The sequence below is a fragment of the Rhinichthys klamathensis genome, unplaced genomic scaffold, assembly GCF_029890125.1.
Source record: "Rhinichthys klamathensis goyatoka isolate OS25496 unplaced genomic scaffold, OSU_Roscu_1.1 h1tg000281l_1, whole genome shotgun sequence".
Lineage (NCBI taxonomy): Eukaryota > Metazoa > Chordata > Actinopteri > Cypriniformes > Leuciscidae > Rhinichthys > Rhinichthys klamathensis.
This window is the reverse complement of record NW_026606800.1, coordinates 5,762,841-5,777,271: the sequence shown is the minus strand read 5'-3', so window position 1 is coordinate 5,777,271 and position 14,431 is coordinate 5,762,841. Positions and strand designations below refer to the sequence as shown.

The 14,431-nt window shown below is 38.1% G+C and overlaps 1 protein-coding gene across 11 annotated transcripts in view; it reads left to right on the top strand.

Annotated features, from left to right (window-relative positions):
* Window positions 1-14,431, top strand: part of adgrg6 (adhesion G protein-coupled receptor G6) — a 51,438-nt gene that overhangs the window by 19,498 nt on the left and 17,509 nt on the right. For 2 of the 11 annotated variants that reach the window (XM_056269163.1, XM_056269162.1), the window contains exons 5-9: window positions 5,019-5,084; window positions 13,161-13,246; window positions 13,425-13,477; window positions 13,566-13,607; window positions 13,740-13,879. In XM_056269163.1, coding sequence (XP_056125138.1) covers window positions 5,019-5,084; window positions 13,161-13,246; window positions 13,425-13,477; window positions 13,566-13,607; window positions 13,740-13,879 — 387 coding nt within the window. Of the gene's footprint in view, window positions 1-1,178; window positions 1,221-5,018; window positions 5,085-6,384; window positions 6,454-7,251; window positions 7,312-7,419; window positions 7,468-7,606; window positions 7,658-8,373; window positions 8,416-13,160; window positions 13,247-13,424; window positions 13,478-13,565; window positions 13,608-13,739; window positions 13,880-14,431 lie in introns of all 11 variants that reach the window. The other 9 variants (XM_056269153.1, XM_056269155.1, XM_056269154.1 and 6 more) reach the window with 9 other exon arrangements.

The window sequence follows — 14,431 nt, the reverse complement described above, 5'->3', positions numbered from 1 at the left end:
TTGGCATGCAAGTTGTAAATGCAATTCAGCCAAAGGATTTGGATACATATATGGATGGATGTTAATGCCAGGTTTGAAGGGGCCTTTCCCAGTGCATTTTCTGATCAAAAAAATTCGGAACGAATCTTGAGAACCAAATTTCATAACCGCTCCCGAAGACAGCACTTTTACAGTCATTCAAATGCCCTCTAACTCCCGATGTAGAGGAATGAGCTTTGGGTGGAATAGCAAAGGCAGGCATGATTCACATGCATAACAAGCTTCACCAGGGTCTGCTTTCATCCACTTAGCTTGGTTCCTGAAACTCTAGATACTCAGCACAGCTTGGGTCAGCAGCCCATGGGAAAAAAAGTGTCGCTTTAAACCTTGCGCCTCAGATCAAAAGCATTAACTCACTAACTTTCTGTTCTCTAAGATAGATAAAGCCAAATACATTTGGTCTATGTTAGTCTTGGAAGTGCCAGATAACCTGTTGAATCGCCTATATATTAGAAGTCGCTTTTAGAGGCATTTCCTTGTCAGGAGGAGATAACATCACAGAGTGCACAGATTCAGTGTTTCAGATAACAGATCAAATGCAAATCATTAGCAACACATTGCATTTTTATCTTAACGGTGAGCTTCAAAGTCCACATGTGAAAATGCTTGTTTTATTTGATTAATTTTTTTAACCAGCACTACAATTTGAGTGAAAATGTGTGTTGAAAAATAAGCATGAATGTCTTCTTTTAGATTTTTCCCTCTTTTGCTCTGTGTAAAAACCTGATGATCATGCTATCCAGCATGATTTGAGAGTGGTCTTAAATGATCATCTTTCATCAGAAATTTGCTTCTTTTTTTCTTTTCTTTTTTTCAACTATGGTGCACAATCTTAAATATTTGTCGTTAAATTCCTTTGTTTGATTTTTTTTTTTTTTTTTTATTGTATGGTTTACGATTTAAACTGAATTTTAAATCCAAGATTTTCAATGTGGACTTCCACTGTATACCTGTGTACACTGTGATTTCATGTTTTCAAAGGTGTTAACATCACTCCCTTTCAAAGAAATGTATTCCTTTTGCTAGATATTGTATGCTACTTAGTACTGAAATATCAGTGCTATATCACTTGAATTGAATGAAATGCTTATGCTAACTGTAGTTTGGAAAAGCAACTAATTTCTCATCTTCTTTTGCAGTCTGTTACCCAAATTGCATTCACTTAACAGCTTCAACTAGTGGTGAGTGTACTGCTAACATGCCTAATATGTGTGTAATTGCTTGCTTTTAGCTGTGAAGTTCAACGCTTCAGTGTTTTCCTGTATCTGAAGATGTTTTTTTTGGTGTACCGTCATTCCAAACTGTTATGACTTTCTGTGGCTACTTGCTTTTGAAGAACACAAAAGGTGGATTGTGAATAAGACTCTGGAAGTTCTCTTCAATAGATGTGAACTGAACTGAGACTGAAGCCTCAAGCTTCATAAAGGATGGAAAAGCACCATAAGAAGTAGCATAGATGCAGTCCATATGATTTCAATTCACAGTTCAAGTCTTCTAACATCAGCGCATCAGTCAGTATGTTAGCTTTGTGTGATGAATAGTCCAATTTGTTTAAAGTTATATTTTTGGATATATATATTTATCAGATAGGAGTGTAGATGAGTCAGGATGGAAGCAATGGGGAGGGGTGAGAGGAAACAACAGCAAAAGCACCTCGAGCTGAGACTTGAACGCGGATCGCTTGAAGCACAGCTGCACCATATGTCGGAGCGCTGTTGCTCCGATGGATAGTCCATATTTAAGTTGTTATTTACTGATAATCATCTCGTTTAGTGAGCTGTTAACTATTTTGACTGGATCATTAAGTAAGTAAGTAGGTTGAACTTGAGAACCGTATCTGTCTATTCCCTGAGTCAATTTGCCCTGTTTTGTGAACTGGATCGCCAGATTCATTGAGAAGATCTGAATGAATGAGTCCTTCACACACACAAAAATATCCCTATGCTATTTTAAAGGTGCCTCTGTCATTTTGCTGTTTGACAGTCCTTTTTGAGTATTTTTGAAAGAGTGGCCAGATTTTTTTTTATATACACTCACCGGCCACTTTATTAGGTACACCTGTCCAACTGCTCGTTAACACTTAATTTCTAAGCAGCCAATCACATGGCGGCAACTCAGTGCATTTAGGCATGTAGACATGGTCAAGACAATCTCCTGCAGTTCAAACCGAGCATCAGTATGGGGAAGAAAGGTGATTTGAGTGACTTTGAACGTGGCATGATTGTTGGTGCCAGAAGGGCTGGTCTGAGTATTTCAGAAACTGCTAATCTACTGGGATTTTCACGCACAACCATCTCTAGGGTTTACAGAGAATGGTCCGAAAAAGAAAAAACATCCAGTGAGCGGCAGTTCTGTGGGCGGAAATGCCTTGTTGATGCCAGAGGTCAGAGGAGAATGGCCAGACTGGTTCGAGCTGATAGAAGGGCAACAGTGACTGAAATAACCATTCGTTACAACCGAGGTATGCAGCAAAGCATTTGTGAAGCCACAACACGCACAACCTTGAGGCGGATGGGCTACAACAGCAGAAGACTCCACCGGGTACCACTCATCTCCACTACAAATAGGAAAAAGAGGCTACAATTTGCAAGAGCTCACCAAAATTGAACAGTTGAAGACTGGAAAAATGTTGCCTGGTCTGATGAGTCTCGATTTCTGTTGAGACATTCAGATGTTAGAGTCAGAATTTGGCGTAAACAGAATGAGAACATGGAACCATCATGCCTTGTTACCACTGTGCAGGCTGGTGGTGGTGGTGTAATGGTGTGGGGGATGTTTTCCTGGCACACTTTAGGCCCCTTAGTGCCAATTGGGCATCGTTTAAATTCCACGGCCTACCTGAGCATTGTTTCTGACCATGTCCATCCCTTTATGGCCACCATGTACCCATCCTCTGATGGCTACTTCCACCATGTCACAAAGCTCTAATCATTTCAAATTGGTTTCTTGAACATGACAATGAGTTCACTGTACTAAAATGGCCTCCACAGTCACCAGATCTCAACCCAATAGAGCATCTTTGGGATGTGGTGGAACGGGAGATTCGCATCATGGATGTGCAGCCGACAAATCTGCGGCAACTGTGTGATGCCATCATGTCAATATGGACCAAACTCCCTGAGGAATGCTTCCAGCACCTTGTTGAATCTATGCCACGAAGAATTGAGGCAGTTCTGAAGGCAAAAGGGGGTCCAACCCGTTACTAGCATGGGGTACCTAATAAAGTGGCCGGTGAGTGTATATAAATTCACCTTTTTGGTTTTAGTTCTGCATTAAAGAAAGTCATACATGTTTGGATTGATTTTTGGTTCAATAAATAATCACAGAATGCTCTTTTTTTAATGAACGTTCTTCGTTCTTTTGTTCAATTCCTTCATTTAAAAATTTTGCCATTTCAAAGGTAGACCTGTTCTAGCATTCTTGGCCTTGACAGGAGCAGTATAAGACCCCTCTGCAAACTGCAGACAGTTAGACGCTGGAGCCTATGACACATAACTATTTCCTTTGCTCAGTTACAACCAGCTGTGCTTGTGATGTTGGCATGAAGTCAAGAGGCCCGTGAAGTTAAGCCTGCAGCAAAACTAATGCTGTCACTAATAAGCATGCTTTAAAGACGCTACCCTCCCCTCCCCTCTCTTTCCATTGGGTACTCATGTGTTTCCCTCTCATCCTTTGACAAGACCAGTGGGGGATGGCGATCCCACCTTGCATGGAAACGCAGGACAGCTCAGTTTTTTTCCCTCACCCTGCGTTTTAATGCAGAACTTCAAGATGATCAGAGACTCAGTGCTATAATGCTAGACAGCCGCCGCAATGTGACGTCTCTGTTAATATATTTAAGAGCTCTTACATTTATCCTGCTACTACATTCCTACGATGTGCTATGGATTAGTTTCACCTGATTTGATTCAAATTTGATTCAGTTTGACACCTGAATCAAATCTTTTTGGAGTTTTTCACAAATGACTTGTCCTCAGAGCTGTAGTCAGATTTATATTGTATTTGAAAATGTCAGAATAATTAGCTTTTGTTGGAACCGATAGCGTTTTGCTTTACATATCAAAACTCAAAGCCATCAAGCCACTGAAAATGTGTAAAAATATGAAAACCTTCAAAATCTTGATCTGCACAAAATAGTTTATAGACAGAACTTTTGGTCAGTGCTGTATGCTCACACATGCTCTGATGAGAATTGCATTGACTAAAGTTTAACCAATAGATTTGATTTGCGATTTGAATTTTTCCTTTTGCAGATTGCTTAGCTTTTAAATTGTTCAAGATGTTGTGTCATGCATTCTTCAATCATGTTGTTTTGACACAGTCAGAAATTAAAAATTGGAAAGATCTGAAAAGCAAAACAAGATGGAATTTGGTATTTTCCACATCCTTAATTGGTTTGTGTTGAGAAAAGGTGGCATTCCTGGGCCTCGATCAAACCAGCCGGTAGAACATTTCTGTCATCAACTGTGACGAATTATTAAATTCCACGTTTGAGTTGCTGATGTTCAAGTTTCAGCGTGGACATTTTGAGGTCACATTCCATTGTCAAAGCCCAGAGGATGGCTGGGAAACGTATGACACTTTTTCAGTCCAATTCTTGTCCTAAGTTAGATTTGAATTTCTATTTATGGATGTAAAAGAGAATTAATATTTTTGACAGTGTTTAGAGCTTAAGTCAGCTTTATATTGTATTTGTTGAACAACAATAATCTGGGGCTACTGACATTTATTTGCATAATATTTAATCCCATGTAGTAAAAAAAAATGCAAGTCTGCCCACTTGATTCATTTTATATATTTTTTTGTGTTTGTAGATTTAATATATATTGTTTATATTTTATACATATTTTTATAAATTTTGTTTTAGTTTCACTTTAGTATTTATTTATTTTTTCTAACATGTCATATTTATAAAATGTCAAATTTTATAAATGACATATTTATAAAATGTCAAATGTTAATTTTCAAATCATTCATAGGTACTGCCATAGCAACTCTTTCCCCGGGAACCTCAGGTTGTGCCTCCCCTGGACTTGGCTGCCCAGGTAGGAAGAAATATCCTTATTATAACTTTTAATGCTGAACACATTCCTCAAAACATGTATTTTTTTCCTGGATTATTAGTTTACCCATTATAAACCATTCTCATCAAAGACTACATTTTTTGTCGCATCTGTACGACTTTGCTAATTAAAGAATATTCCTTTGTCTCATCGATTTCATTTATTATTTTTTAAACGAAGGTATTAAAAAAAACTTTTCCTGGAAAATTAAATATAATACTTCATTTGCAAGTCTTAGACCTTTAGTTTTGGGTAAGCATGCCAAACAAAAACAGCTTACCTTCTGCTCATAAGACACCCCTAACCTGAACTGGTGGCCAATAAACATCCATCATCAGCAGGGAGCCATGAGAATCCTCCGGCTAAATGTCCTCAGTTATGTCCATTAAAGGTCATTGTCCCATTTTAACCATTTTGCTTCTTTCCCAAAGGTCTACTGACATTTCTTTGCATAATATTTATTCCCATGTAGTAAAAAAAAAAAAAAAAGAAGCACATTCTTGCCTAGAGATTGGACAGTCTTCTTTTAATAAAGTTAGTCTTCTAGGTTTAGAAATGTCTTGTTAACCTTTTCTTCTCATCATTGAACTATACTTCATCATAGTTTTTTTTTTCCATTTATGATATGCCTGCAGAATATCATGGAGCTAAAACATCTATGCTGAGAAATCTATATTTGTTTATCAGTGTATATAAAGTGAGAAGTTTCTGCGCATATCTCTAAAGTTGGATAGGGTTTTTTGGGGGTTAGGGAACCACAGGGTATTGCCTCCTTGAAATTCCATGATGATTAATTATACTTTACTGGTTGTCGTATCTGAGGGGGAAAGACGCATGGGTATGGGTGACCTATGTATTTCTAAGGACACATGAGGTAGTATTTAATCTCCTGGGTGTTTGTAGAAAATTACTAGTAACAGACATAGGAGCTAGCAGGAGAACATCTCCCTTTTCAGCACATTGTGAGGATTTGATAAAGGCAATGAAACTTTCAAGCTCTCATAATTCATTGTGCTAGTTTTCACTGGGTATGCTGAACTTAGCAAGGGCAAATAAAAAACAAACATACGTTGCCCAATTTTTCTTGACAATAAATATATATATATATATATAAAATGTCAGATTTTTCATTTCTGGTTTATCCCTTTTTTACATTTTCATCTCACGCTATGCTTGTGATTCACATTGTGGTTAATTTGCTCCACAAGTTGTTCTTGCTTTTTTGGTTTCATTCTAACCGCCATTTAATGCCAGTGTGCCCTTCTTCCATCCCTGCCACCAGCAACATTAACTGTTACCACCGCATCCATTGCCACCACTAACATGATTCCTACTAATGCAACAACCCACGGTAAGCATTCACCTCTGCCTTCTCATCATTTTATGCCTGTGTTCCTTTTGTTTCATGAGAGTAATGTCTTTTGCCTAATTCAGAACAGGTGGTCAACTAATTTGGAGAATATCCTTATTAGCTGCGATAGTAATGTTCCATTTAGAAATAGAGGAGGTTTTATTAATGCCAGTGGCTGTGTTCCAGATTTAATGACTTTTAAAAAATTTAAAAAGTAGAATTGAAATAGTGCCAACGAGAATGGTTGCTTTATATGGCACATAATGTCCCTAGTTTTTTTTTTTTTTTTATGTAATCCTGCAGGATTGTTTTAAAGTAAATCTGTCTGGTTGAAATGCTAATATCTGTCACATCGTTGTAATTTACAAGTGATTTAAAAGATTGTAAGCAGTATTAATTCCTTTTTAAATGTACTTTTTTCTCTTTTCATCTTCTTATTATTTTGTTCTGACATCAAATAATGTAGTAACAATGCAATTGATTGTCTTAATTTAAATAGATGCTTAATGGGCCAGTTTACTTTACTGTATATAACTATTTAACCCAACAATGGGTTTCATCATTTATTCATCCTTTGAGGAAGTGTTTAAATGATGACAGAAATTGTATGTCAAATGTGATCTGTCAAATAATTCACTGCATATTCCAAGTCAAATATAAAGTATATCTACATTTAATTTTTTTTTTTTTTTTTTTTTTATGTTATGAAGCGAATGACCCAATAGATTTACAAGTTTTTGAACTTTACATATGGATGCATGTCAGTAGAGCTAATTATCTCTCTATTTTCATCATCAGCTCTTACTACTACTCTTTCATACACAACTACTTCTAGCATGCCTCTAACCACAACTTCTGGTAAGCAAATATTTAGGTTTCATACTGTTTTATATTCTGTTTAATGAGGTATGATAAATGCCCTCACTAATACATGCGCCGGGCTCTGCCTCTTTATACCAAAACTAGTTCTACTCACACCTACTACTAGTGCTAAAAGAACAACTACAACTACTGGTAAGCTAACAGTTACAGAATAACCGATTTCTTTTCATTTTCATTCACCTTTTTAGCCATTAATATACATATATGCTGTTTCATATTTCCGCACTAACCAAACTTTTAACATTGTCATGTCTATGTGTGCCATCATTAGCACCAACTACATCACCTTTAATCCAATCTAACCCGCCACCCATCAACCCTGGTAAGATATCACTTCTGCACAAGATATTTGATAAAATACCAATTTTATTAGCCCAAATGTTTAACATGAATCTGCTTTTAGATCCATTTTATTGTATTTGGCAGTATGTTTCTAATTATTCCAGTTTTAACTTTATTTAATATACTGTAAGACTAGAAAAAGAAAAAAGGATAGTTCACAAAATATATTTTTTTTGTTATCACTTACCCACCCCCATGTTGTTACAAACCTTTATGAGTTTCTTTCTTCTATTGAACACACAAAAAAAATATATTAAAGAATGTTGGTAATCAAACAGTTGATGGTAGCCATTAACTTCCATAGTAGAAAAAAATATATACCATGGAAGTCAATGACTACCCTCAACTGTCTGGTTACCAACATTTTTTTAAATATCTTCTTTTGTGTTCAACAGAAGAAAGAAACTCATACAGGTGTGGAACAACAAAATAATACTTTTTGGTGAAAAAAGTATGCTGTTTCCCTTGCTGTTTCCATTTTTATAGTTTTTTCAATTGGATAAAATATTGGCACAAGTTTTTGCAAATACCTTTAACTGACCAACAAATAAATTAAAAATAAACAAAAATGACCAATCAACAGAAAAAAAATGCATGGCAGTATAAGGACCCTTGTCTCATGTCCTCATGCCCGTAGCTTTTTGTTCATTTACCTAAACCATTCATTAGTCACTTAATCCATTCCTTCATCTGCAGCTGCTGCTACTAACTCACCTCTGTCCAACAGAAAAACCAATGGTAAGCCAAACCTGTTATCTGACATCATACATGGTTTGCTTGTGCTTACCAGTCACTGCTAAACTTTCATTTGTATGGGCAGAATGGGAGCGGCTAGCTTATCTAAATAGAAACGTGAATTAAAAGATTGGTATATTGCTCTGAAAATTTTTGGGTGCAGATTAAAGGCTTCATCCCTCGTATTTGTATATATAGTTATCTAATATTACCTTAAAAAGATAATTGGACGAATAAACACCTTTCTAACTCCATTTTGTCAATTGTCTGCTGTGTTTAGCTTAGCTTAAATTTGTTTTTTAGACTTGACTTCTACTTCCTGCTTTTTTTTTCAGGTCATAGCAGTCTTTTAACACTTATCTTCCCTCTTCTGTTTCATTGCATATTCTTAAATTCCCTAAATGTGTTCAGCTAAAACCTTTCCTGGCAGCTATTACAGTTCTCTACTGTTCTCTTGCTCTTTAGCAAAGCTTCATTTCAAAATAAACTACTATTCTTTTACTTTCTGAATAGCATCCTGTGTACATTTAATATAATCTTTTTTTATATTTTTTTAGTATTTGTAAGTCATTTAAAACTAATTAATGGCTTATGTATGATGCTAATACTATCTTTCTATCATTCCCTCTGTATTGCCTTCCTGACAGTTTTCCTGAAATCCTTGACCTGTGTTTCTGCTGTATAATTTAATTTTTGCTTTCTTTAAAGTCCTCATTTAGGTATTAACGCCTGGATTATGTTTGCGCTTTATTTGTTTCAAACAGTCCTTGTGCTAACTTCTATATTTAGAATGGGATTTTTTTCAGGATGTTTTCCAGCATATTGTTTTGTTCTGTTATATGGTGCACTGTATATCTGCAAAGATAAATAATAGCTTGCTCTGACCTCTTCATTTTTACCAAATCCTGGATCCTCTGCTAAATAATTGGAGCAGAGAAAGAGAGGGCTGCATTTTTGTGGTCACTACTGCGGTTTACTCCTCGCGCTGAGACTCCGTCCACTAGCTCTCCCCCTGCTAGGCCTCTTGTTGCTCCTGCTCCCCGTGGCCCCAAAACATCACTCGGCTTCATCTCCACACCCCTCATCTGGCCCGTGAGGAAGAAAGTTGAGGCTGCCGTCACTCGGCCACACAAACATCCCGTCATCCATCTGACCAAGCCGCCTGCCCAACCGACAATAAGCATGATGAATGAATATCACTGGCTGAAAACATCCACAATGGGCTCTGTTGCCAAGAAAACAGACTCTACAAGCTTGGGGCCAGCCTATTCCCAGGTGAAGCCTCCATGGAAACCAGATTCTCACAATCAGAGTGAAGACTTTGAGTCTTTCCAGGTGGCGTCACTCAGTAATCGTAAGAATAAGCCGCTAGCTCCTCAACTGGTCCTGAGCGATAGTGACAAGAACAGCACAGAGATACTTGATTACCCATCTGGTTTTGGCGCAGAAGCGATTTTTTATGACATTGACTTGGATGATGATGTCTTCAGCCTGTTTGACTTTGATTCCACCTACTCCTTGGATGAAAGCTTGGCCACTGCCATCCCACATAACATGTCTTTCTTAGAAGTAGAAAGTGTGCCTACTGTCAACACCACGACTTTTGGACCTGTGAGACAGGCTATTAGCAAACATGAACATTTACACAGTCAGTCAGACCTTAGTTTACCCTTGGCTATGTCAGAGTTGGCAGAGGTCTCAGAGCAGCTTGAGACAGACAGAAAATGGACACTTATCCCTTCTCCCGGCATGAGTCCGAGAGGAACAGGTGTGCAAATGTTCCAGCCTGAGCTCAAGAGTCTCTCTGGCCAAACAGCAGCATGGCCAGAGCGGTCGCCCACACACCTTGTGGATATAAAGCTAACAAGCACTGTGCCCTGGGGCCTCTCTGAGGCAACTGCCACTAAGGACACCTTTAAAGATGTGCAACAGAAAAAGTCCACCATCATGCCCACAGCGGTTACATGTGACCAGATAGAAACATTAGCAGAGGGTTATGTTAGGACAAGCTTGACAGAACATGAGTATAGTCTTACCGATACCACTCCTTCCTTTTCTTCATCAACCTCCCAACAGAGCTCTTTCGACTATCTCCCTGATCAAACTATTTTACTCATTGAGCCTTTGGCAGCGAGCCCTCTCGCTCCGCAAGGCAGCTATCCCCTCACAACAGAGACACTTGTTATCTCCTCTCTCTCTCCCTCTTTTAGTGTCGAGCCGGTGACTGGACTGCTTATGGATTCAACCCGCAGTGCTGCCACTCTTATTGAGCCTCTGAGTTCATTGTCTTCTGCAGGGGTTCAAAGTGACTCTTTAATGATAGAGGCCATCAGACCGAGTCTGTTGTCTTCTTCGCCGTACACTGATGTTTTCCCATCTCTGACACCTGGCTCAGCCCAAAGTCTCTCAATCTCTGATGCCAAAAACAATACTGACCTGCTTTTACCCTCAATGAACAATCAGTTTATCCTCTCTGAAAACCCACAAGCTGTTGACTCCAGCCAATTCCCAACTTTGTATCCGGGCATCACAAGCGGCATTTCTACGTCAGAAGTGGGCAGCCGGTCCAAATTAGATTCACCTCTGGTGCTGGAGCCGTCGCATGTAAACAGATTGCCAGAGACCTTTTTCAGAGGCTTAAGCAGGCAAGATGATGTTAATCCTTCAGAGACTGATCTGAGGGACTTGTCGCATATGCCTCATATTTCTGTCAGCGCTAGTTCAGAATTACCATACGGTTCTGTGGTGGCCCTGACAGATGAATGGAAAGGTTCTCAGTCTTCACCCCTTAATTCAGACTCTCAAATGAAAGTGGAAAAGATAGATGTATCGCCCACATTCAATTTTCCCTTCCAAAATATTTTAGATTCTGGCTCCGAACAGGGCATGGTCACTTCAGCATGGTCGGGCTATTCCGGGGAGAGTTCCCAAATTTCATCAACTGAAATATTTCCCTCCCTTTTGTTCAATTTGATAAGTAAGATTGGACCAGATGAGGCCTCACCTTATGAAACCAAATTCAGATATCAGTCAGAGACAATGGACATTTCTAACTTCATACAGCCTGCTGATGTCCTTCCTTCTCAGTCTGAAGGAAAGTTGTATCAGGATGGATTAGTTATTTCTGGTGCATATAGCCGAATAAGCAGTCCAACCCACACATATGTTGAAGCCACCACTACCACATGGTCTATCAATACAACTTATTCTCTAAATATGTCAGAGGTCTCTAAGTCATTTAACCAAAACAGCTCACATGACTCTATTGGTTCACATAGTAACTCCGCAAACACGACCACTAAGCAGATTATGAGCCATTCAAACACTGTTTTAGTCTATGAATTGTTTAGAACGGATATACACACATTTGAATCATTGTCAGTGAACTTGCCACACACTCCTCCTCCTTTGCAAATGACTATGACCAATGCAGATCTGTCATCTCGTACCCGACCAAACCCTGCTTTTCATCAATTCTCCACCTTTACAAGCAGCATGCCATCTGAACTTGAATCAAGTGCCTCCATTCCAGTCCTTCAACCCTCCAAATCAATGGACATCTCAAGCAGCTACAGTCAAGACCTGCTGGACACTAAACATGTCCACTCCTCAAATACAAAGCAGCCATTTTGGGCCAAGAATGAATCAGCAAACCCCTCCAGCCACAACCACAATGTGCTCGTTGTTCAGCCCGCCACCACAGATAGCGAGACGCATCCGTCTCCAGCTATTGACGACCAGTCTTTTGTCCCTACAAATGGCACAGTCGACACCCCGACCAAAGGAGTCAGCGCAGGTTTTGGCTCTATGCACACTGGTGCCACCAATGGGACTACTACAGAACTGGCCGCATGTCCATGTAAAGCTCCCTTTCATATTACATGTCTGTGTGGACTTTCAGCCGGGAACAGTATGTTTTCCAACAACAATCTAGAACTTAGAAAGAAAGATAGCTTCTTTTATTGCTGAATCCTGACTTTCTGAGCAAGTGATCGTAGAATGATGGGTTGTTCAATTGAGGGGGAAAAATCACTCTGTCTTCTCGGTGTGCAAATTTTCATTTTTGATTCCATGTGATTTACTAGAAGTAGTAAGATATTAACCATAGCCAGTTCTGACAATCATTGAGTTTCAGTGCTCTTCGTGTACTGGCTGTTACTCACTTACTCAAATTGAGTGCATAGGTCTCTTGTAATTATCCACATTTTTATCATTCTTCCTTCTTAGGAGACTACCTTATTTAATTATTTTTTACATTGAACAGTTCAGCTTTACTTTCAAGAAGAATTTGCACTCTGATGATTTTATGAGAGAAGTGTGCTATCTTAGCAAACTCTCTCACATTTCCAATTAATGGAAATCATTTTTTATTATTATTTTATTATATATGGAGTCTCCTAAGAAAGTCTTGGCATGGTGTAGTTATGCATTATAAAGTAGTCCAGCACTAACAACTCAAGATACATGAGAGCCATCTTGTGATAGAAGTGCAGCATAGCAGTAGATCTCAAAATACATGGCTTGATGATCCAAGATATTTTTTACTGCAAAATCATCTATACTGATTTTTTTTTTTTAAGACACTTTGGATTGATTTGATTTAAAAAGTGGTCTTGAGACCACATTTGTTCAAAATTTCTCATTGCTCATTTCCAAGATTTTTTATCTACTGCTATGCAACACAGAAAAAAGGTGAATGAATAAATGATGTTTTGATTGATGATAAATAACTTATTCTCCTTTTACAGAGGAAATTTTCTACAAAATGTCCCTTGTGGTTATCGATGAACAACCGAACACCCCCAGGGATGTTAAGATGATTCTATCTCAATGGGTATATATATTTGTTTTGTTTCACTTTTTAATGCATTTTAAGTATCTATTAATGGACATACTTGGTTTGCTGATTGCTTGCACCATTATAACATGTTTTCCTCTTCTGCATTAGCTCTCAATTATCTCTCTTTCTAAACATGTTGCTGTTTTCTAATTCATTTCTGTGATTTTTACAGCTTAATCAAACATTTCAGAACTGGATCTATAGAGTTTATGTTAATAGTGTCAGGTAGGGTTCTTTTTTTACTTGAAAATTAACATCTTTTTCTTGTATCTAACGATGACTGTTAGCAATCTTACTCTCCTCCCCTTTTCAGTCTCCAACCTGACACTGTTCTCTCAAAGGCCACAACGATACGGTAAAACATTTCAGCGTTCATATCTATTTTTTATCTCTTTTTTACTAATGTAATGGTGACCATGTTTCAAAATCTTTTGTTTTTAGTTTTTTTTATGTCTAAAAATGTTTTATGATGTTGCATTCTACTTAGACAAACCTACATGGCCCTGCTGGTGTATAAGAATACAACTGATGCAAGTCTGACAGAGGCAGAGATTGAGAACAGGCTGAGAAGTGCCCTTGCGATTGGAAATGGCTTGATATTGGACAGTATGATCGTGAATTTAATGGGTATGGCATGCTCCTTAGTGTTCAGTAATTCAGTAGCCCTGCAGGTTATGATTAAGCATTTGCATATTGCTAAAAAAAAACATTATCATTAAGATAAAATATGTCTCCTAAAATATGTCTGATGGTATTCATGTCAGCATGGCATTCATTCACTTATGAGTAAAACCTTTTAATGAGAAAAAAGTACTGAGTGCACCTTTAAGGAAGCACATAGGCTGGAAAAGTTTCAGAAGATTCAATTAATTTTTATTTGTATAGCGCTTTTCACAATACATATCGTTTCAAAGCGGCTTTGCAGAAAATGCATGTATCTACATTACAATTTAGAGTGATCTGTTACCAGAGGTGACTCTGTCCAAGTAATGTATTACAGAAATGTAAATCATGTACTTTAGCTAACTGCATGTATACAAATCATGCAGTTAGTGAACAATGTATTAATCTAAGGCTCATTGAAGTAATGAATACATGTTGTTAACAAAATGATATAGAACATTTAGCATAGGTGCATGTTGATTCAGAGTTTGCTTCGTCTGAAGTGCTCGCAGGAGT